The sequence below is a fragment of the Salvelinus alpinus genome, chromosome 36, assembly GCF_045679555.1.
Source record: "Salvelinus alpinus chromosome 36, SLU_Salpinus.1, whole genome shotgun sequence".
In the NCBI taxonomy this organism is placed as follows: Eukaryota; Metazoa; Chordata; class Actinopteri; order Salmoniformes; family Salmonidae; genus Salvelinus; species Salvelinus alpinus.
Genome location: NC_092121.1, coordinates 4,717,223 through 4,741,899, shown reverse-complemented (window position 1 = coordinate 4,741,899; position 24,677 = coordinate 4,717,223). Strand labels below are relative to the sequence as shown.

General features: G+C 42.0%; 2 protein-coding genes and 1 long non-coding RNA gene across 14 annotated transcripts in view; 2 read left to right on the top strand and 1 right to left on the bottom strand.

Moving 5' to 3' along the window:
* LOC139565403 (homeobox protein Hox-B3a) overlaps positions 1-17,560 on the top strand; it is a 56,663-nt gene extending 39,103 nt beyond the window's left edge. For 5 of the 11 annotated variants that reach the window (XM_071385713.1, XM_071385714.1, XM_071385712.1 and 2 more), the window contains 3 exons: positions 8,077-8,143; positions 13,958-14,558; positions 15,308-17,560. In XM_071385713.1, the coding sequence (XP_071241814.1) occupies positions 14,066-14,558; positions 15,308-16,071 (1,257 nt within the window). In that variant the 5' untranslated portion in view covers positions 8,077-8,143; positions 13,958-14,065 and the 3' untranslated portion in view covers positions 16,072-17,560. The other 6 variants (XM_071385720.1, XM_071385719.1, XM_071385717.1 and 3 more) reach the window with 6 other exon arrangements.
* Positions 8,313-10,322, bottom strand: LOC139565408 (uncharacterized). Of its 2 annotated transcripts, none has more exons than XR_011672897.1 (2): positions 9,850-10,322; positions 8,313-9,735 (listed from the first exon to the last, which is right to left on the bottom strand). It is a non-coding gene; the product is annotated as an uncharacterized lncRNA (long non-coding RNA). The 2 variants fall into 2 exon arrangements; XR_011672896.1 differs by having other exon boundaries at positions 9,861-10,322.
* Positions 17,561-20,269: 2,709 nt separating the features above from the next.
* On the top strand, positions 20,270-23,022 carry LOC139565404 (homeobox protein Hox-B2a-like). Its single transcript, XM_071385724.1, has 2 exons — positions 20,270-20,796; positions 21,751-23,022. Exons 1-2 carry the CDS (start codon positions 20,376-20,378, stop codon positions 22,473-22,475), a joined length of 1,146 nt encoding a protein of 381 aa, XP_071241825.1. The 5' UTR covers positions 20,270-20,375; the 3' UTR covers positions 22,476-23,022.
* Positions 23,023-24,677: the final 1,655 nt, after the last annotated feature.

Below are 24,677 nucleotides of genomic sequence, written 5' to 3'. Positions count from 1 at the left end.
ATACTATTACAAATGGTCTATATTCCCCTCCCTGCCATAACTAGAGGTTGAAAGCTGAAAGTGGGCCCTTTATTTGAATGGCTCTTTGGTTCGATTCTATAGGATAGGCTATTGCACTTCAAAACCTTTTCAGCAACCTGCAACTGATTTACGGCGTCCAGATTGTTTATGTATATCTCTATATGGCTCTATGTATGTATGCGTAAGTGTGTCTGATTATTGTTTATCATTTGTGTCCCAGACAAGGTCGTTAGAATCCCACGCGTAAGAAACAAGGCAGCACGAGCGCATCTTCCCGCTCAACAGCAGTGGGAACAATACAAATATATGGCAGCCATATTGAGCCCTTCTCTCACAAAAAGGCGCGACCCTCCAAGAATACACCATTCATAAGCATAGCCCCTTCTCTCCAGAATATTCTCTCGCTTACCTCAACGTATTCGTTTTGTTGTGCTACAGCAAACACATCGAGATAAATGTATTTCCATCCGTTTTTTTTGTGCAATTTGTTTATATAAAGAAAATGGTGGCTCTATAATAATAGTATTTTGGAGGTAGCTTAAATTCGATTGTTGCACTTCCTTTTTACAATTATAGATAGACTACGACGACACTGCTTGCTTCACTCATTGTAGTATAAAAACAATAACGGAATGTATGGTACATAACACTGCAGGCGACAAAAGATTCACTAGAACACAAAACTTTTCCTGTGGACAAAAAACAAAAGACGTACCATTAATCATTAATTTACGCGTAAATAAGTAACACATGTATCTACCACATAATAACCAGGACAAGAGGTACACAAAAAGCAATGGGATTGTTTTAATATATCCAAACAAGAGAGAACTGTTCATTCTAAAGCCTGTCCTAACCTCGATCTAACTTAGCTCTATAATTGCAATATTTGTCATTGTAAACAAATATCGAAAGCTTTAGTTTAAGTTTTATGCAATGAAAATCTAACTATCTAACATGTCTTGCATTTATCCACTAAAACATAAGCGTAATATGTATCCTCTTTATTTCAGTCACATTGACCACCCTTAGCCATAATATTAAGCCGAAATTTGACATAATAGATTACACGAAGCCTAATACAGTTTCGATGTAATGTTACTCAACGACTTGCTCAAAAGCTACACAATAATTTAGCTCCCCAAACCATCTATTAAAAGCAGGTGAAAACACAGCTAAAATATCCATCGAGTGGTCAGATTAGTCTTAAACTTGAGTCTTAAACTTGAAAATAATAGCTGTTATTTCCCCTAAGTTATATTACCAGTATTATTATTATCCTTGTGAGTAGTCTATTTCAATCTCCTAATTCTTTTCAGAGGGCCATGTAGATATTGGTTGGCCAGGTAGGTATTTCCCCGGCCTCCAGTAATGCAGGAATGATTACCCCTTCGGAAATAAATCAATATGAAGCCCCGCGCTAATTTATAATGATCTACAAGAGCAGCAATTCAAAAGCGCATGAAAAATGACCGGTGAAACCGTATCCAGAGGCTGCAAGGAGAATTTTCACTCGGTTGAAGAGCATGCAGGGGAGCGATAAGAGTACTAAGCCGGAAATGTTCAGAAGAAAGGCAAGGTTTTTCATGCAGGACTCAAAATAACTCGGATACTATCGTGGTACATTTGCATCAGTATAATTGAACTTCCCTCTCCATACCTTGTATCTCTTTCTCTCTCCCCTTTCTTTCTATCCCCCTCTCTCCATTTCTGTCTCTCTCTCTCTCTCTCTCTCTGTGTTTCTGTGTGTGTGTGTTTCTGTGTGTGTGTGTGTGTTTCTGTGTGTGTGTTTGTGTTGTCTGAGCGTAGGCAGATAACACTCAGACGCAAAAAAGGATCAGCCAAGAAACAAAGCCAAGTGCATCCGACATAGTCACAAATTCTAAAACGTAATGATCTTTACAAAATGTACAAACGTTAGTGCAATAAAAACAATCACAGGGTGAGAGCTTTACAGAACATCAAGATAGAGGTCATGTATTTTTATATCCCCCGCTATAATGCACGCCTATTTCATTCGTGAAGAACATACTATCCGTTATCCGCCAACCACCCCCAGCCTAAAAATGAATATAACTCTGGCAACAAAATGGCAGTATCGGAATGAGGTTGACCACGTTCACCCCTGCAGAAGCCCGCAGGTTGTAATCGCCATATGGCCCGCGTGTCGGCCTCGCAGCCGTGCAGTCAGATCCCTATTGGACAGACGAACCCCTTTGCCTTCTCCACCCTGTGTCCTGTCAGTCCACTGGTTCAGTAGTTCACCGTGTCAATCCACCCCGCTCCACGCAAGCAGCTATAGGCGGGAAAAAAGAGGGAGAGGGTAGAGGTGGAATCTATCGCCTGCTGCTGACTGCTAAGCCCGAAGGAATCGCATGCAGGGTTCCAAGAGTTCGGAAGTGCAAAGGGTGCTCCATGTTCGGGAGCACTCGGGCTCGGAAGACCCCGTCGTGTTGATGGGTGCGCGCGCGCATGTGTGTTGTGAGCAGTCCGTCCTGCTCGCGGTTGAGGATTTATAGCTTTCCAAAGCTGCCATGTAAACTCTCTTATTTTGTTTTGTTTAGTGGAAAGATACCATTACCAAATTACGCACAACGCATCCAAGGTCACCAAAAAGCAAAAAACGATATATTCCAGGCGCGTTTACAGTAGATAATCCCGCAAACGCTGGTCAAGCTGGGCTCGAGAGACCCAGAGAAGTGCTGGAAGTCAGGTAAGGTTTTCAGGCATCGACTGACGCCGGATGCTTGGGCTCTTCCCAGTGTCCTATGCTCCTCTGTAGACAAGTCATTAATTATCCGTTGTGTGACCCATCTTTGGGTGTGCCTGAGCTCGCAAACTTTTGTGTTTTCGAATAGCCGAAGACAGATGCCTTCGAATAGGTAACCGAGGAGGGCTAAAGGGCGACTCGCTCCCCTCTCTCTCTTTTCCCTCACCCGCTCTCCATTCTCTCCCTTTCAGTGCATTTTTTTACCTCTCCCTGCCTGTCGCCCTTCTTCTTCTTTCTACTTCTCTGTCAAGCATTAATATCTGGGCTCCCACACCCCCATTTAAAAGTTTACTCATTGCGTAAAGTGTGGTGCATCTAATGTTTAGAGAGTGGAGTGGGGGGACTCGCGGTGTAGGGTGAGCCGTGAATGGATCTGATGGCTAGCTGTAAAAAGAAGATGCATGTGCTCCTGATTTATGACCGTGTGAAAGGATTGCTTACTCTAGCTGCTCCCAATTTAGCCTCGGCATTTCTGTCTCCCTAGGAATCCAAATGTACTATCAAGCCCATCACGACGGGCTCTCTTTGTTATTATTTTCATTGTTGCTGTTTGTGGAACAACCTGTGCGCCACACAAACCTACAAATGGCGTTTTAGACTATGTGAAGTAACGTAGATTAGCGCTATTAATTCGAACACGACCTGGAGGGTTCATGGGCAATTGAGAGATATTGTCTTTCATACTGTAACTGCTAACCTCTAGGCGTGTAAAATAGAAGGTGTTCTAGTAAAATAGAACATGTTGACTTCAGAGTACCTCGAGAGCTCACTGATAATAGTAAGATAGGCATTTAGAGGCCCCTCTGTGAGCCTATACCGCAATTGCTCATTTGGCTTCCCATGCGTCTCGGTCTGAACATCTGCAAACACCAAATACTTCGAGTCGATTAAATATATTGTTTCTGTTCTAAATTACCCATCCGCGAAATATTGAGATAGCTAAAGGCATATGGCGCACAACCTCACTAACAACATGTGCTAATGTTACAAGAATATGAAAATAAATGGTGTTAGAGAACTTAGTACAGCAAGAGATACAGTAAATTAAATCATACTGTTACATGCAATGTCAACTTTGCGCAATGTAAAACCATTGTAAACCGATGATCTGCAACTGCCATTTTACAAGTACACTGTTGTAAACACATTATCTATGCACGCGTTATCTAGACTACCCTCGAGATAAACACGAGCAAGGTGTCAGTGAAAGACATCTACAAGGCACGTGGACTTGCAACTATATAGGAAGCAATGACGCTACACGAACACCACGCCAACTATAGCTTCTTTAACCTACGAGAAGTAGTTGCGCGTAAAGGAAAGCCAGACAATAGCCACCCACATGTGTGGGACACCTGTGTTGTTGTTGTTGTTTGTTTGATACTTCTATAAAACACATTTACTTCTATAGACTCACTTTGTCTATAGGCTCTACTGCATATCAACCATTAGTTGGATAGCTCGGGTGGAAATCATGACCTGGCAGTTTGTGCGTCATGGGATGGAAAACTGAATGAAACCACAAAAGTCTAAGTGGCCATGATTTAATTGATTTTATCATACATCACTGACAATATAGGGTAAGCTCCAATGGAAAAAGGGACAGTAAAACTACTGTGTGTCAGTATATAATATCTGACAGCTGTGGACAGCGTCCATATGACCTTTATGCAAGTTATTTGCTATAGTGGCATCTGCTTAAGACGCCTTGGATCACTCTGCAACACAACAATCATTAGCATCTTCTCTGAAGCATATTAAATGTCAAAAAGGTACTATGAAAATCTAAACGTTTAATTGAAGTCGTTTTTATATTGAATTATAGGTCCAGGTTCCAGTAAAACCTTGTAGGACTAAATCTAACCATTCATTCACTAAAAACCTGGTCACACCACCCCATCCTCACATGTCATATTGGTGAGGTTGGCACTTTTTAGTTCCCTGGAGCAGAAAGGGTCCTGTGACCTATAAAGGCCCCCAACCCCAACCGTCTCCAAGTCAGTGTCCTCTTTGAATTCTCGGTTAAAGATTACCACCTAGAGCCCTTCTCTCATAAAGATTAACCCCGATCTCTCAATGAAACTAGCTGATGGAAGGGATTCCTGGTTGAGCATTTAGAACATGAAGATGTTCTATGCTCTGCAACCAAAAGACAATAAGCTAAAGTCCCTCATATGCAGAGAAGTCAGTGGCACTGATGCCATAGCAAGGCATCCATTTCTTCACTCCCCATTGGCACCTCTCTCTCTCCATTCGCACCTTCAACAAATGAGGTGATCAAATGAAATAAACACTTAGTAAATGTAGCTATAACACCACCATCAAAACGTAACCTAATGCCATTCACTCTAAAAGCACAACGAGCTCATCTTGCATAAACATATTTGCCCGTGTTTCTTATTCAAACACTAGCACACCACTTCTGAACTTGCGTAGGTTCCCTTGCGCAATCACAACTAGCTCCACGGGATACAGACGTAACGCTCAGGTCACCGGGCCTCAAATGGGAGTTGAATTGTAATCCGGAGATCTTTAGTAGAGCGCTATCTGCGTGGGTGTAAAACCATGCCCCCTTGCTCCACCAGTCGCCCAGTGAGCGGTGCAGAAACCCTTTTTATCACCCAAAGATTCATCCCCACCGGTCTCTCTCACCAAGTCCATGGTGTTGAAAGTCTCATGTCATCCGGCAGAATGGGAGAGAAAATAAGATGTATCATGTCTCTCTTCGTTTAGAACAATTTGTCATTTGCCATTTCGGAAGCCAGTCGTTAGACCTCATTGCATTTCAAGGTGGCAGAATTCGGCGAATGGACCCGATGAAAACTACACCCTCCCAGAGATTGGGAGAAAATTATAATTTTGGGGGTGGGTGGTGCCTTGCAAAATGAGGCAAAAGTCAGAGAAGCAACCAATCCGGAAAATGTGAAGGAAAATATATTTCTCCGTCGTTTTGGAGGCATCAAACAAGGGGGAAGAGTAGCCACAATTCGATGAAAACTAGAGTATGTTGAGCTACGCGCATCACGTGAGCGCAAGATATCGGGGCATTATTTTGGATTTGGAAAGGACCTTATTGTTGCTTGCTGGCTGTGTTTTCGCTCAGTCACTAACTCTGCTGTTAACAACTGCCTGGTAATTACACAACAAATGGGATGTCGGCGTTTCGCTGACTTCCAGAAGCCCATGCGGGCTCTTTGAAAGCCTTGGACAGCAAGGCCCGGATTAATACATAAATATAATACATTAAGAGAGGACTCCAAAGTAGACTTCTTCCGGTGATTGATCATTAATCTGGTGAGTTATTGCTCTTCAACGCAAAGGTCACTTGGAAAACCGAACGCCAATCCGTCACATCGAGATGTAGCCCCGCTGCATGCCTGTTAATTTCGGGTGTTTTGCACCCAGCTCGTGTTCATTAACATGGTGCACGTAGAAGTGATGGTGGAGAACCGTTTTTCGGTAAACGAATGGCCACGGAGGGTGTGAGGGAAACATGGCCAGACGCAGGCTGGTGAAAGGACCGCTAACGGAGTGTTGAGAGGGGAGAGAGATGGGGGGGGGGGAGAAAAAAATACTTGATAATAAAGTTGGAGAGAAACTATTTGTGTACTGGGGCACTAGTGTGGAGCTACAGGGCTGTGGGATTTGATCATTGGCGTAGATTTGATATAAAATTACCAAGTAGGCAAGCATTCCCCATTCCCCTAATGCCTGTGCATCCACTTAATATGCATTTTGACCAATTATGCAGGAGCCCTTTGTTGCAACCCGTGCAGAAACGAACCAGCCAAATCGCTATGTTGTTTGTCTCCGTTATTCTGATATCCCTTAGCACATGCCAGGCTTTTTGGATGATTTTCGTTGAATTAGTGCTTGGTTAGTCGTCATTTCTTCTGAATTTCCTCGCCCCGTGGCTTCTTTCAACCCTTTTCCACAAAAAAATTGGCTCATCAGCTCTTCTGCTTGTAGCTGCCTCCTCCCTTTGTTCTGAGCGTGCAGCATTGCTGGCTGCGGGGGCTGTAGCACCCTGCACTTTGTAGGTAACTTTAGGTTAGTCCAGTAGGGCTCCGGGTCGAGCGAGCTATCGGTGCTGAAAATCTTCAAAACTACCAGGGTAGCAGTGGAGTAAAAACCGGGGCAACGGGAATGGAAGCGAGCCAATGCTGTGCGTGAGTGCGGGGATGCAATAAATAACTTTATATCGCTATAGGCCGCAAAGTCGGGGAGGTCGGGGAATCCTCGTTTTGATTTATGTGTTTGGGTTAGCTGTCAGGAGCCGGCGAACGAGAGCGTCCAACGTTTTTATTCCACTTTTAATAAGAGCTACTATGCAGACCATCATGGCCATTTGATTTCATTTCTGCTCCGGCCCTGTCTCTGGATAAAGCCATTTTCTGTCTACTTTTACTCTGGAACTGGATATAGTGCTACATTTACCTAGACTTTGGGATTATTTTCCCAGAATGGTGGGGCTTTTATTTACGGTGTTTCTCAATGGACGCTACACTTTCGTTTATTTTCGATTTCATTCGTTGAACTATTTCGTTTATTGGGACTTTGTAAGCTATTTCTCACCTTTAAAGCTATCTTTATTATAATAATTATACTTTTCCCCCCTATTATTATTGTGTTCATTATTTTCCTTATTATTAGCCTATGGATATTATTGCTGTTGTTATTAGGCTATTAGAATGTGATTGTCATTAGAACTTACTTTGATCCCTTTTGCCTTGATTGGTAGGCTATTATTTAATTGCTACATTTATAATAAATGAGTAATTGTCAACATAGCAACAACTAGGCTACTTATTATGGATGATTTTTTGATGTATTCTTCATTCATGCTTGCTACACGAGCAACCGTGAAGGAAAATAACATTACATCAATATCCACACAATTGCTTTTCCACGTATTAACATTGCGGGAACATTTTTGTTTATATTATTCAACATGAACCTTTTGATTGATTAACTTGCTCCATATGTAGGCCCAGTGCGCGAGATGACAGAATCTCCAAAATAAATAATGGGAAATATGTTATGTAATCTGATAGATAATTGAAATCAATACAATGGGCTCATGAGAACACTCTGGATTATATCCTTTGGTTTTGCATTCATTCCGTGGTTCCACGAGAATAATTTAAGGTTAACGATATCTGTCACCTGTGGTAAACTCTCAGGTTGCCTGTGTGTTCGATTTGTAGACAAGAGGTCATATGCACTGTATTGGATTTTTTACGACCTCCTTTGATTGCATATTTCTCTTTTTCCCCCCTCTGCAGTTCCCTCAAGCCTTCAGGAAGCTATATTCTTGCATACAATTCAGTTATAAGAAACAACATAATCCCGGTAAGTCACCCTATTACAAGTATATAAGCATTGCAAATGATTATTTGTTCGTTATTATGAATAGGAATGAATAACGGATGTGCTATTGAATGTCATCTATTCGATGAATATTTTCATTATCCCATTGAAATAATCATATTTTTTTAACATAAGAAAACGTACTTTGAAATATTTGAAAGTAAATATGTTTTATTGGAATGGAGTATGCACACATTGCATACATTCAACAGTGATGATTTAGTCTGCATATGACATTCACATAATCGGTAAACATTTCCTAGGCCAAGAGTGTGTATCATAATATTCTCTAATATGGCATACATCTAGCCCGTGAGAATGGCCTGTGATATGTTTTTGAGGCATTGGAATATAAGTATGAGCTTTTCAATTGAGCTTTTAAAAAAATATATATAAATACAAAATAAACATCTCTTTGCCTATATGCATAAAGCACCACATATTAATCGAAATCATTGTCAAAATGGTGGTGCCTGTTTGTGTGTGTCCTTGTGCTCTCTTCTTTCGATGATGCAATGAATGCCATAGTGTAATATCTGGGGGAATATATGATGGATATTATGGATGATGAATGTATGGGTGTGTATGGGTGTGTGGCGTTATGTAGATTAGCCATCTAACAGCATTCTTCTTACAGCATATGTGTGACAGAAGAATCATAGGATAACTCAAATAGGCAAATAGGCAAAGAGGTGGCAATGTCCTATTGTCCCAAATGGAAAACGTACACTGTCAATATATATACATAGATAGGCTATGTATTTCAGTGTAAGGGGTCTGTCATATGAATACAGTGGACAACACGCAATACATTTTAAATGAAATATATTCACACTCAATGGCATATTCACCACACAATCACAAGCATTTACCCTTGAAAAAACCATACCCAACATTCAAAACACTTTCCACCTAAAAAGCTATCCTTCTCATGAACAAAATAGGAAATCCCGACGAAATGTATCATTGAGTTTGTGGTCTCTTTATGTAATATGTTGGTTGCAATGTTCACTGCGGGAAAAAAAAGAAAACCTTGCATCCCAAAATCTGTCCACATATTCCACCGTTGAAATAGTATATCCATGACTCAGCCAACTCCAATGTATCAGGAAGGCGACGCATCTCTGTCATCCTATGGAAATGACGAAAATACTCTTCCTCAATCTTCTAACAAGCACCGGCATGTTGTAATCCCAAAAATCATGTTGGTATAGACCCTTCTCTTGCCATAACTCTGAAATAATAATAACTTCCCACGGTATGTGCTTAGTCGTGAAAATAATTCCAGTTGTAAATACAAAATACTGGAGCGTTTGGGTTTTTAGTTCATTAGTAATCTTTTAAGTGGGTTGCATTTGTCCATTTAGCAGTAGTTGCAAATCCAGAACAATGTCAGGGAGATAAAAGTTGCAGACACCTACATTTTTGTCTCCTACCTTCTTCCTACCCCGTTGGTGATCCTCTCTATTCCAGTTCCCACACGAAATGCATCTTTTTAAAGTAGCTGTTTACAGCTAGTCCTGTGTGGTAGAAGTCATAAATCTTACGTAGCCATAAACGAAGGGGGTAGTGTCCTGAATAATAAAAAATAGAGAGAGAGGGAGAGAAGATAGTGAAACATTGAGAGAGTGAGAGAAAGAGGGAGGGGGGGAGAGATGGTGAGAGGTAGTGAAGAGAGAATATAAAACCTGTAAAACACCTTCGGCTGCGTGTTTTCATTTCCATGTTGATCTCTCCTCGTTTCCTTCTCAGTTTTCCTTCTTGCTGATTTACTTTTCTCTTTCCGTTGGGTGTTAAAGTCCTACATAGCCTACAGTAAAAACACAGGAAGCCCTTTCTTCTATTTTTAACATGGACTCGCTATCGAAGTTTTTCTAAAAAGTTTCTGTAGCACCGGTTCGTCCTAGCTGTTAAATATCACAGATTTTCTATTCTTTTTCCCCTTTTACTGATTTGTTTTTACACCCCTCCCTCGTTTTTTTTAAGTGCGCCTGTTGACTGTTCCCTGAGCCCCCCACCAGCCTCCATTTCTCGCATTAGTTATTACACTAGTTGGGTGTGTTGGGAGAGATGTGTTGAAACATTAACAATTATAGGCAGAATTCGGTTTCTGCCTCGAGCCAAGCGAGAGACGGCTGAGGAAACCCACTTCCTGGTCATTTAATATAGGCTGCACCAGTGGAGTAAAAAACAGAGGCTCCTCGCATATACTTAACAATATTACCATGGCTTGACACCTAACCAGGAAACACGTGAATCAAAAAGTACTGGCGCTGTCTCTCCGCTTGTAGGCCCCTGTCCTGTCCGGCACGTCTGCAATTAGCATAATTTTTCACTGGTGATGCTGCTTGATGGGGATTAACAGCCGCGACTGGCGCTCCAAGTCAACCCCACTATATACAAATAGCTGCACCAAGGCCTTGTGTTGACAATACAATAACCCACCGAAAGAGCTACGAAGAACGAGAATAACCACCGAGAGAAACACACGCATTGGGGGAAATGCAATGGAGGAAAATTCGCGGCGAGCCGCGGCTCTGCTCGGATTATGATGTTAAGGTTTGCGCTGTGAGAGAAAGGGAAATCTGAGGCCATTGTTATCAGCGAGCAGGGCGTACCAGTCGACAGGGCAGCCAGGCGCTTGCTGCCTGTCCATTCGCAGCCCCCCTAGCATTCCTCAGATCTTTCATGCCAGACCGTCTCCCCCCTTCCCAAGCCGAGGGGATCCGTGCAGGAGCGCCCGGACTCAGGCTCGGGGCAGCAGTCCTCGAGATACCGGCGGATTTACATTCGCTGCGAGTTTTTGAAGGGAAGGGGAGAGCTCCCGTTTTATTGATTGCATCGAGGCCGAATGTGAAAAATATATGATGCCTGCCCGTGCTTCCTTCGTCAGAGGCTAAGGTAAGCTGGTCTGAAATGGGCTATCAGTTTGTGAATGGCGGAGAGTGTGTCCCGGTGATTTATGACCATATGACTCCAATCGCGGTTCAAGAAGAGTTCACAATGCTTTATGCTTCCTTCCACGACGCCCCCCTTTTTCCTTTAGAATCTCTCTCCAACGGATTCATTTTCCCCTCTGATATTTATTTACAAAGCAGCGGGGAAATCATTTTTGGGCTATCTGTTTTCGTGGGCTTTGATGTTCAGACATGGGTACGCGCTTATTTTCAGCTAGTACTTAGGCATGGATCCCCATGTTATTGGACTGCCGTGCTAAACTAATCTCAGATTGTATTCTATCTGGCCATCTTTCTAAATGTTTTGATAAAGTGTTTTTCGTATGACATGTCATTCAGACGTATAAGGCCTATTGTTTTTAATTGAAGGAAGGCAATGGGCGAATGACGACGGCTCTACATGAGAGACCATTGCACTACTCATTTGTTGTTTTGGTGGAATAATTGCCATTTTTCAATCTGTAAATGGGCTCACACATGTCTCGATACATAATGTCTTTATGTGTGTGTATTACCGGCGCCATTTGTAATTTTACCCATGCTAAAATACAAATTGGACACCCAAACTGATGTCTAGCTCGTCTCCATGTTGTTGTTGTTAACGTCCTTGTGTGGGATCGCTTTTTATCCAGCCCCCATTCGCTCTGGACCCCATAATTGTATTAGAGCGAATCTATAGGAAAGTTCGTTATTGCGTTAGTGTTACAAGCAGGCCAGGACATTACGTGTGCCATTTAATGGCATTGCGATATGATTTAATATCTATTATTCCTGTAACCATTTTTCCCCCTTCTTTCTCTCTGTCTCTCCCTCGAACAATGCCTTAGAGAAAATAATTAGGATTCCAGCCGTCTACTGGAAAGATAAATGAGCGACATTTGTGACGTGGTGAGAGTTGGTGTCGTAAAGCTGTAGCCCAGGATCCCCTTCCTTCTCTCAGACATAGCACTGCTCTCCTCTCATTTAGCCTATTCCTTACCTCTTACAAATCTTTTTTATTCAAATTGAATTTTTTTGGTCGTTTTAGTGGGTAGGCCTATATAATTAGGATGAGCTATACGTCTCACAAAGGATATACATACAATAAGATTCATTATTTCTTTATGAACACAAGCTTTGTATTTTCTTGGAATAGCATGTAAGCATTATCTTGTTTTTATGGGTAACTGATTTTAGCCTTAAAAATGTGTATAATGGTTATTATGTGGATTATTCAGGTTGTCTTTTTTATTTTTAGGCAATAGTATTGTTTTATTGTTGTCCAGGGATTTTCTAGTGATTATATCATTTCAATTTTCGTCATCAGTTTACCATTTTTGTAATTGTAGGCTATTGGGTAACTTATAACATATATTAATAGGTAATACCATAAAATATGTCCATATTATTATGCAAAAATCCTAATAATAGAACAATTCCATTGATACAACTACATTCAATGTTTGACTGTGTTTAATTGTGGGAATTTGCCATCATAATACCAAGTGTAACCACAAACACAAAGCATGTGTTTTTGTTTTGACTTATATGTAAGTGAACCTGCTAGTTGGCTTTCTAACTGAAGGCTGCCTGTTACAAAAAAAAATAAAAAATCCTCAAAGTTTCCACGGTCCTTTCAAACCTATTTTCCAACGTTTTATCTTGGTCTTCAAGGGTCCAAACGAAATTAATCCCAGATGCATTATGGTGCTTGGCAGGACCACGCAAACTGCCCTTTGGGCCACCCCAGCAGTTAGCACATATACGGTCTCGAGCTTTTTTTAGGGGCTATAGTCCTCTATGGCCGAGCTACGGTTATGAATCAAACTCGCCTGAAGCTTCCGGGGACCCTATCTCATTCTTCTTCTATTTGGGCGTGCAGCAACGCTCACAACAGAGTCTCAAGTGCCGGTTTTTCTGGGTTTTAATGGTTGCCCAAATACAATATTGTGTAACCTGAGAAATCCTGACAGGAAATTGAACTAAGAGCGACATATGCACTGATTTCCCTCCAACAACATGGCAAAGGCCCATTCATAGCGTTCTACTACATTTTACATTTTACAGACAGCATTTTATGAAGACAATTCTTTAAAAAAAACATCACTAATTGTATATTGCTCGTTTTCATTCATAATAAAGGCAAACAAGAAGAAAAGCCATTATATAGCCTAGCTTGTTTTTAACACCGAAATGCACCTTCTTTACGCAGAAGGTTTCTGTCTTTATCTTTCAATTGTGAAAATAAATATGACTTTTCTATTACAACCATAACACAAGACATGTTAGGATAGTATTGTAATACAAACAACCTTGCAACCTGCGTATGAAAACGAACACATCGCTCTATAGCAATTCAAACGACTTTCAATGTATGAAAAAACAATTATAACGAAAACACGTTTTATTATCGTAGAAATAACAAAGGCCAACGCTGAAACATTATTCAAAATGTTCTAATGTGAAAATCCGGACAATATGCACAAATCATGGGTTATACCTCCCCAAACAATGCAATCACCACACATTTGGGAGGTTATATTCGTTATTTATTCAAGGACAACATCTTGAAGACAATCGTGTCCTTGCTCCCAGGTGCGAGTAAAGAGAGACTGGCTGGATGTTGTTTGTGTTCGTGTGCAGTTGCGTGTATGTGTGTGAGAGAGGGAGAGAGAGAGAGAGTTAGGAGAGGGGGAGTGCTGCTCATAGTGAGATAGAGTAGGCCCAGTGCACCGTGGCCTGACATGGCATCTGCAAGCAGTGTTGTGGGAAAGCGCTATTCATGTCATGGCGCCTTTCAGCGGTAGAAGATGGATTTATTTTGCGCCTTTCTTATTATGTGCTTCTTATAACCTTTCAGGTCAGCTTCCAAGAGTCCTTTGGAAAGAGACCGTCACGTGACATCTGGTGCCAATGTTCTTCCAGAAGGTCGTCAGGACCCTGGTAGCCGGTAACTCCACTTTTGGAAATGCAGAAAACGACCTACTACGACAACTCGACGCTTTTCGGAGGTTACTCGTACCAAGGGGCCAACGGCTTCGGCTATGATGCTCCTCAACCGGCCTTCCAGTCCGCGGCTCACCTCGAAGGCGACTACCAGAGGTCCGCTTGCTCGCTGCAGTCCCTCGGTGGCAACAGCGCTCCTCCCCAGCAGCATGCCAAGACGAAAGAGCTGAATGGCAGCTGCATGCGGCCCAGCCTGCCACCTGAACACCAACCACCCCCCCAGGTGTCCCCTCCCGTCATCCCCGCCAACGCCACCAGCAGCAGTGCCACCGCCACCAGCAGCAGTGCCACCGCGCAGCAGCCGGGAGGCAGCGGTGGGGCCGCCAAATCAGCGCCCAAGACGTACACTCTGTCCACCAACCCCACCCTTAACAAGCAGATCTTCCCCTGGATGAAAGAGTCGAGGCAGAATACTAAGCAAAAAAACAGCTCGCCAAGTGCAAGTTCAGCTAACGGTGTGTGCCCCCCTCCCCAATTCCCCTTACCTTGTTCATGCCCCTTATATACACATTCAAAGCTGGATAGCTTAATTACAATACAGTCACAAAACATAATCATGGATTTGTATCTAATGACCTAACTTATTATTTATATATTTAAAGCCTGTGTTTTTTCCTAGTTAGGTTGTTAGGAAAAGCACTCTAGTCATGACCATATTAATTTGGTAACTGAGACCTCTATTAAAGCAGTCGTTCCCTTTATTGATGAGCATTTGAAACAATTACATTAAAACATGGCAGTGTTCGGCATATACTGTGTATCTTTTCATCAGACTGGAATCCGAATGTGCTTGTTCATTTGCAGCTAAGAGCAATGCTTAATCTAAACTGTAGGTTGTCAAATATTATTGATATGAAGATATTGACAGACAAACACACACGCACGCACGCACACACAAACACACCCAATGCATTTACATTTAATTGAACCTCAGATCTGTGTGACACAATTGAAGTGAAAACAGTTCATGTCCAGCTCCTTCAAATATAGAAGGCTACAGTTCTGGCTGTGGGCTTTGTCTATGATGCAATTTACGTACACGGTCAATGTAGGGTCTCGAGTCTCTTAATAAATGCCAAAGTTATGAAGTGTTGACAACTAATATCAAGGGGATAAGTTTCGTTTCCTGGCCTCTGCTTTATTAGGAAATGATGCATTCAATTTCCGCATGTAGTAATTATGTTTTATTTCATTCCCACCCCAGCGGAGAGCAGCGGAGGTGAAAAAAGCCCCCCGGGTTCCGCAGCCTCAAAGAGAGCGCGCACCGCGTACACGAGCGCGCAGCTGGTGGAACTAGAAAAGGAGTTCCATTTCAACCGTTACCTGTGTAGGCCTCGCCGCGTGGAAATGGCCAACTTGCTCAACCTCAGCGAGCGCCAGATCAAGATTTGGTTCCAGAACCGGCGTATGAAGTACAAAAAGGATCAGAAATGTAAAGGGCTGGGCTCTTCATCAGGGGGCCCCTCTCCAACCGGAAGCCCACCCCTACCCATGCAGTCCTCAGCTGGCTTCATGAACTCCATGCATTCCATGGCAGGCAACTACGACGCCCCCTCCCCGCCATCTTTTAACAAGTCCCATCAAAACGCCTATGCCATGTCCTCAGCCTACCAAAACCCCATGAAAAGCTGCCCCTCCCAACAGAAGTATGCCAACACAGCACCAGAATACGACCCGCACGGGCTACAGGGTAACAGTGGCAACTATGGAACTCCCAACATGCAGGGCAGCCCCGTGTATGTGGGAGGAAACTACGTGGAGTCGATGCCCACCTCTGGGCCTTCCATGTACGGCCTCAATCATCTACCACACCACCAGGCTGGGAACATGGACTACAACGGTGCCACGCAGATGTCAGCAAGCCAACACCACGGACCGTGCGACCCCCACCCGACATACACAGAGCTGGCAGCCCACCATCCTTCTCAGGGTAGAATCCAGGAAGCTCCCAAGTTAACTCATCTGTAGTAGCAGGTTTGGGGAAAAAACTAAATGACAACTACAAATAACTAACCCATGGGACGCTGCAATGGGGTTGAAAAAAAATATGATCCAGTGGTTTCTTGCCATGGCCAAAAAAGTATTGTCTGTTGTCTTTATCATTGTGCGTATTAGTAACATTCACTTGAATTGCGTTTTGGTTAACGTTTTATTTCCTTGAATATGGAGCTCTCCCTCGAAAACAAGTAATGAAATAGTAATAGTTGGGTTTAATGGAACAGCTAACACGGTAGGGGGTTTATTACTGTCAGACCTTTTTGACTCGGCGAAACACATGTTATGTCAACGTGGATTTATGTTTAGCCTGCGTCCTTGCAGTCAGCACAAATGGCTAAGCTTGACTGACGTCAATATGCATTCTTCAATTGGTGCAAGCAAACCACTGGATTGTTTTCGATTACTTCCCTTATTCATATTACCTCTCTTTGGAAATGTCTCACTAACCCACTGTGCAGTGACATTTTTTTTTTTTTAACATGTCCTCGCCAAACATTGTGGCTTCAAGGGAAGAGCTCCTTCAGCATCGCGCAGACGCATCGTAAGCCTACACCCCCCACTTATGGTGTTTAGGTTCACATTGCTATGCTATGCTAGCTAACGTCCATAAACAATCACAAACACACGCGCGAGGACATTAAATTGATATTTGTTACGTTGTTATATCATCATCACAGGGTAAAAAGGAGTTGAGAACTCTTTTGACAACTATGATAGGCTCACCCCCCCCCACCACTCTCTCTCCCTTTTCTCTATCGCTCCCTGCTCTCGCTCTCCCAACTCTCTATCACTCTCTCTCGTTCAATCTATAGGGTTCACTTACATTAGCCAAGACTAATGCGAAAGGCTCACAATTTCTCATGTCTTGACTTAACGTGGAAACAGGGTATATTTGAACAAAATGCATGTCCGGGAACCAAGCTGAAGTGTAGGTTTACACTAATGGTTTCTCGTCTGGGCATCATTGTTGCACTTAGAGTTTACATTTTGATGGTTAAGGGAAAAAATACATCTTATTTTGGAAACGGAAGACGTCCAATCAGCGTCTTTCTCAATGTATGTTCAAGTGAACATTCATAAATATATATTTATTTGTTATAGCCAGTTTAAATACTTTCTTTTTGTATTATTTATCCCCCATGTATTTATATCAAGAAAAAATGTAATTTTTTAGTATTTACCTGTTATAAAGACGTTGTGTTCTTGTCATTGTAACGAATACATTTTAGTTATTGTATTTTAGAAATAAATAGTTTTATGTTACCCTTGTACGTAAATAATGTCTTGACTTGTACAGGGGTCAGCGAGGACGGAATCAGACCGTTCCTGCATAGTCGAGAATTAGACGAAATATAGCTGAACACTTTTGGAGAACTTCCTTTGTCCTTTGTAGCTCCTTTTATTTCATTGTTAAGAGTTGTCTGTTGAACAATTCTTTAATAAAATGTTATGTTATTCAGTTCTATGTGGTCATTTCAAGTGTTCACCTGAGACAAAACGAGGGTCATACTTTTAAAGTTGTTAAAAAACGCAGAGGTATTCATTAGTATAGTAGACACGTGCACAAACTCTATTGGTCCCTCGCTGGCTCTATTCCCCTCTCTCTCTTTCAGTCACACACACGCACATACGCACGCACACAGCTTCTTGGGAGCATCTTTCCTCGTGCTAGTGCCAGACTACTGAAAGAGCCCTCGAGTATGCGCTTGGGTTGGTCACGTGGTCCAAGGCAACACAATCTTTGCCAAAAAGCTAAATAGTTTTGTACATCGTTTACACATAGATCGCCTCATATACTTAATCCTATTTTAACGAGAGTAGGCCTACTGTATAAAGACAATCAACGTATAGAAAATAAAATTTATTTTCATAGAAATCTAATTTATTGGCAAATAAGCAATCACAGATGTTGGAATATGCCTATACCTAAACGCAAGAACATATAGTTTAATAGCTTGGATTGCTACCGAAAATACTCATTATCATTGACATTTCCGTGCAATTAAGTTCCCTTTCAGATGCTGTTAAATATTGAAAGGCAACCAGCAAGACTAATACTCTTGCTAAAACTAACTGCAACTGAGGAAGTTGATTAATACAGCAGTACTAACACAAATAACACAAGTAGCACTAACAACAGAACAGCAATAATAATAATAGTAATAAAATACACTGTTTATTCTATGCTTCAAAACACATTTGGCTTGTCATAAAATGACCAAATCAACTTACACCTAATTATAAATGTGTGAAAACACTAATCACCCACCATGAATAATAAAAAGACAACATATAGCCTAGCTAATAGTCTGTTAAACAGTAGTTAAGTCTGTTAATCGTTTTTCGAATTGTTTGCTAAGCTGTAAAAAGGCAGTAAAAAGAGCACACTCCCATCACACTCCAAATATGAAAGAGCACATCCCCCCAAAATAAACATATATAAACAAATAACGTTTCAAGTCCATGTTCTGGCAAGCGTAAAGATATTTGTGGCACAAACAAACCACATTCAAAATTCCAAACAAATAGTCATAAAAAATGGAAATGAAATTCCTGATGGTGAGAAATACTCCTAAATTGTCCCAGTTTTTGCACAGTCAGCTCCAATATAAGCAAAGAGAACCCGTGCTTCTGACCTCCTTTCCATATTCTACAGCCTGCATGTATGGGAGAAACGCGGCCTACTCACTGCTTTGCATTTAGCTTTAAATGGGCCAAACACCCACGCACATTTCTCCCGTCTTTGTTTTTAAAACCTAGAGTCAAGTCAAATGGAGTCGAATAGTGCACTGCAATCTTGGGCCTTTTATTCTCTTTTGAGATAATGCTGATGCCTATTTCAGCACCAGGGTTTTATGCGCAATGGAAAACAATTCTAATGCCTGCGTTTGGGTTGTTAGACTACTGGCTTTTTCGTAAAAATCAGTAGGCCTAGATTCTGGGGGATAGAGAGAGCGTTTCTTTGTTGCGATCTTGAAGGAAAGAGAATCATTCTTGAGGCTGGTTGCTGTCAAGCGCTTTGCCTGGGAAAAGATTGATCACCGCAGTTCTTTTTTCTTCACTAATTCTACGTTTCCAAAAATATCCTAGCAGCTAGGCTACTTACTATCCGTTTTAAACTTCTACAACATCCTTCAAAATCAATACATGTAACCTAGACCTATACGCAATATACTATGTTATTGCTTATCAATAAAACAAATTCGTATAGGGCATTAGTGTTAACACAGCCTAAGTTTTTAGTTTTTAAGAAGCTAGGATTCGCAGTTGTACACGCGACCTCGCTGTGAACTTTAGTCAGTCGGCTCAGTAAACAAGCCGTCCGTTTTTTACACTGTGAGAGAAAACTCCTAGCTAGCAGTCAGTGGAAGGCCTTGCTGGGCTGCATATTTTTAGGACCATTTCACACACATACACACACACACACGCACAATATATAATTTAGTAGCATATCTCCCCGCAAGGTGATAAAGAGCTAGGCTAGCAGTTATAGAGAGATAACATAATGTAATTATACACTTACACACACCGACCTTTCTCTTCACTCTGTAGCTTCCCTTTATGAAAACAAAAATATAACAGTCTACCATTACACCATGCAGGCTGCTAACCTGCACTATGCTAGGCTCTAGGAAACCGTTCTTCAGTATTTTGCTAAGCGAATCTCAGCCTTCTGTTGAGACATCTCCCATCTAGGTTGGGTGGAGATATATTTTACCTTAAGTCTGCTTCTCCTGTCAAACTTTTAAGATTAATGGGCCTCTTTTGTATAAACACCCCGTTTGCCATATTGTAAATGTGCTCTTAACAATAACCACGTTTTGCTGGATTACATCACCAGGGTCCAGGCAGAATATCTGCATGCAAATCTCCATTGTTTGACATGAAGGGCCTCACATAACCTCCCACTCGAAACAGCGAGGTGAGACAGTTGGCAACCGAACACTTTTTTTTTCTTCGAATATAATACCCCCTGCTAACACAAACCAATATCTTATGGTATTTTTGAGCATTTGCTGAAAATAATGCTTTCTTTAGCCACCAGGCCCCGGCTTTCCATTGGTTGAATCTGGTCATGTGACCAGGAATTGGCTGCAATTTCGCCCATAGTCTTCAGTTTAGTAGACCAAGGTCCCCATACGCTAGTAATATCACCAATATACACAATTATTAAAGCCCGCAAATACGGGACAGCGGGGAGCTAATAATCACGCGTTTTTGTTTTTATTTTGCTCGTTTTGATCTCGCCGTCCGCCTGTGGACTAGGATAAGCTATGAATTTTGAATTTGAGAGGGAGATTGGGTTCATAAACAGTCAGCCTTCCCTTGCAGAGTGCCTGACGTCTTTTCCCGCTGTCCTGGAGTCATTTCAAACTTCATCAATCAAGGACTCGACAGTAATTCCTCCTCCTTTCGAGCACACCATCCCCAGCTTGAGTCCCTGCACAAGCAGCCAGGCGCGACCGAGGTGCCAAAAGCGAACCTCCAATGGCCTCCAGCTTCGGACGCCACAGCCGCAACAGGGCCCAGCCCCGCCGGCGAGTACGGCTGGCCCGCTGGCACACGAGTTCCCCTGGATGAAAGAGAAGAAATCCTCGAAAAAGGGACCCAAATCCGGGAATGCCACGGTAGCCTCCTCTTCTCCCTCTCCTGCATCCTCCGGGTACGCCACTGCAGGACTTGAATCACCGACAGGTCGGTACATGATGTAAAAGACAAGGCTATTCATTTGTTCTGCTGTTTCTTTTCTTTTCCATTTTCTTTATTTGCATGGTTCCATTGCATGTTGGTCTATGCTGCACCTCATAGCAACAGCTATGGAAGCCTAATCTTTCTCAATCGTTTTTGCAGGGCATTTGTCTCATGTTGATGTTAATAAAAGGACAAGAAGCATGCGTTTATTTCTGAAATATGAGTGCCCTTCTGCTCTGTGTCGTGTGCATGGAGGAGTCACAGAGACCTGCATTATGCTGCAGTGTTGCTTTGAATGAGCTATTTCCCGTCATAATCCTTATTATTACTAATCTATTACACAATTTTCGATTGTATTTCGCTGTAACATATCCATTTCTTGCATTGCGTGATTTGATGTCAGGCATCTAAACATTGATATATAGCCTACACATAATCGGCTATATGTTAGCTATATTGCAAAGTCTTTGTAATGCCTGTATGTGTCAGATATTCTATGCGTAATGCGGATGTGTGTGTGTGTGTGTGTGTGTGTGTGTGTGTGTGTATTCTTGCTGATAAAGTTGCTTTTCTCAAGATACAGATTGCAAATCTTGTCCTGGAATAACGATTTAATCGCAGTCAGTGTCAGTGCTGTCTTAATGATATATATTCATAACCATGTCTCGGGGTTTGGGGTAGCCATTTTGGATGTCAGTATATAATGTGGAGGCAATGGGACAAAACAAAATATGGGGTTTAGAGGAATAACGCGTGTTCTCTGCAAACCTGATACACTGACATCAGAGAAGCACTGCAGTCATTTGAAAACAATGCACGTGGGGTAGGCCTATTGAGATTTTGATACGCCTCGTTCATTTTTATGGTTTTCAGTAGCTGCGTGCCAAATGTCTAGGCTCAACCCTATTAGCTTGCTATTTTGGACTTATTTATGTTCTATTGTCTGGGCTTTTGCAGAGGCGCAGGGTGGACTGGATAGCGGCAGCGGATCCCGGAGGCTGAGGACTGCCTACACCAACACGCAGCTCCTGGAGCTGGAGAAGGAGTTCCACTTCAACAAATATCTCTGTCGGCCCCGGCGGGTGGAAATAGCTGCCCTTCTGGATCTAACCGAGAGACAGGTCAAAGTGTGGTTCCAGAACCGGAGGATGAAGCACAAGCGGCAAACGACACACCACAGGGAAGGCCAAGAGGGCGACCCCGGCGGGTTCGAGCCCCTGGAAGGTGCCGATGCTTCCTCGCCTTACTCGAGCCAGCCACTGGAAGCCTCGGGCTCGGCTGCGTCTGAGGGGGAGACGTGTAACTCGGCAGCCTCCTACACGAACAGCAGTGACAATAACCAGCCCACGCCTGAGGAGGGCCAGCTGAGCTGCCAGGAGCCCACATCAGTCTCTGACACAACTGTGCGGTCGACCCGGTTCCCAACGCCCACTGCAGATAACCCCGCAACAATGGGCGACGGTGGCGCATCTGGCCCGGATCATTCGTTTTCAGAGCAGCAGGACGCATCCTCCCTGCCCGATTTGAATTTCTTTTCTGCTGATTCCTGCCTCCAGATTTCTGACGCTTTATCGCCCAGCTTGCAGAGCTCGCTCGACAGCCCGGTAGATTTCTCCGAGGCGGAATTTGACTTATTTACAAGCACACTTTGTACAATAGATTTACAACATTTACAGTTCTAACGACAACAACAACAATACAGAACAATCGAATTAAGGAGAATGTCCCACCGTATTACAATGGTATGAATGCTTCTCGGCAACATTCCTGAAACACATTTATGAAAAAGATTCCTGGGTTTATTTTGAAGATAACATAGAACCTGAGATAGCAAAGGAGCGATTATGTCCTTTCCTGGCATTATAATTTTGGTTTACTCCATCGAAATCACATACGGATTTCCCCTTGTTGAAATTTCAGGTATTTATTGCCTTCTTTTTTTCTGACAGTATTAATTGGCAGTTACAGTAAAATACTATACTGTCTCCTTAATGTTTCAAAACTGTTCAATGCAGCTCAATCGCTTAATTCTCAGGAAATGAAGGCCTATCAGATATATAGGCCTAAAGGATAGTTGGACTGCTTTTAGAAATTCTCTCGAGACGGGCGTTGATCCTGTTGATGAGGTTTAGAACTAGTTTATTTATTGAGATTCTTTAATAGTAAATTTCAAATTATTTATTGTACATTATTTTCATAGTTGAAATAAAAACAAACTTTTATAATGTGGCCTAAGTGTTTTTGATTATGTAGTTACTAGTAAATGAAAAGTGCAATTATTTTTGATAGATGATAATTCAAACAGTTATTTCAGATAAGAAAAATACAGAAATATTGCAAATAGGGATTGTTTGAGATGTATTGGTCTACCAAATATCTGTTACTGGTCTTGGAAAATGCATCATTTGCTATTGCACAGTTTATATGTTCAAAATGCAGCGTGTTATAATAATAATAATAAGTAATATTATTATTGTCGTTAATATTATTTCCACACAATTATGTTGTGATGGTTTCATCTATTATAGGGCAACACATGAAATCTCCAAAGGTTGTATAGGCCGTTGGTTTCAGATTTTGGGGTACTACAGATACAAAAACGAATCATTTGCGATTTTAAATTTCATTGACATGTTTTCATTATCTTCCAATAAGCTATTGCTGGGGCAAATGCATTCTTACTGTGAATTAATTCTGTGCAAAAATAAACACAACACATATGATAAAACGTTTTGGGTGAAGACGTTTGGCAAGATAAATCGTCATAATCAAGAGCTGATAAAGAACACAATGTGTTGGCCAAGTTATTGTTTTTGTCTAGCCTAGCCTGGTGGGAATTTGGTGCATGGTAGGCTAGCCGACCTAGCTTAGCTTACTTTAGCTAGCATTGTAGCATGAGGGAATGACTGAGGTAACGGCGCTCATGGCTGCTGTCATGCTGATGCAAAATGGCGCTGAGAACACAATGGGCGATATGAACAATAATGCAGCAGCCATTGTAGGACATTTGGTGTATGTGGCTTCACAGCCCAGCCTCTTGCAACACGTTCAATGGTAATTGGGTAATACATAGGCCTATAGCCAAATTGATAAAAATAAACCAGTTATGTAATTGAACCGTCCCTTATGTTAATGAGATAGGCCAGGAGTATTGACAATTTATACCTTTTTGTTGTTGTTGCTACTCCCTCAGTTATTAACATGGTCAGAACCAAAACAATAACGTAATAAGAAGAAGAATGATTATAATACAAATAATTCTAATAATGTTTATTATGTGCATTGTTTTATGGTAGGCCTAATAGTCATGCATTATAGTAGGCCTAAAATTCACAATGAATAGTGTGTATTCCTAAGACATAAATGAAGCTCTTTTCTAAGCTCAGCCTGTCTACTGTACCCATCTATCTGAAATACATCTCCTGGATCGGTGTTCCAATAAGCACTATTCCTCCTTGTCACCTTTACCACTGCCTGTCTACCCGCCTCTCCATAATCACATAGTCTACACACATACATGTTATCTTATCAAGCAGTATTACTACGCCATCACTACATAACTCACTAGCTAGTCCAATATTCCCTTTTATTATTTGACTTAGAGGGAGTTATTTTATTAAAGACATTGATATTAACTTCCTATATCAAACATGAATACTATCATTATTTCATACTGCAATTACTTAGCCTACTGTGTCTCTGCCAACGTAATGGCATTTACATTATACTCCTGGTGGGGAAACCAAATGTATAGTGTGCACCAGCTAGACCCAGAATGGCTTCCTAGTGTGCATGGAATCAAGTTTAAGGAGAGGAAACTGAGAACTAGAAGCGGGTCACAGACCTCTGGAGTCACCAGACTCAGGGGGCCTTGAGGGAAAAAA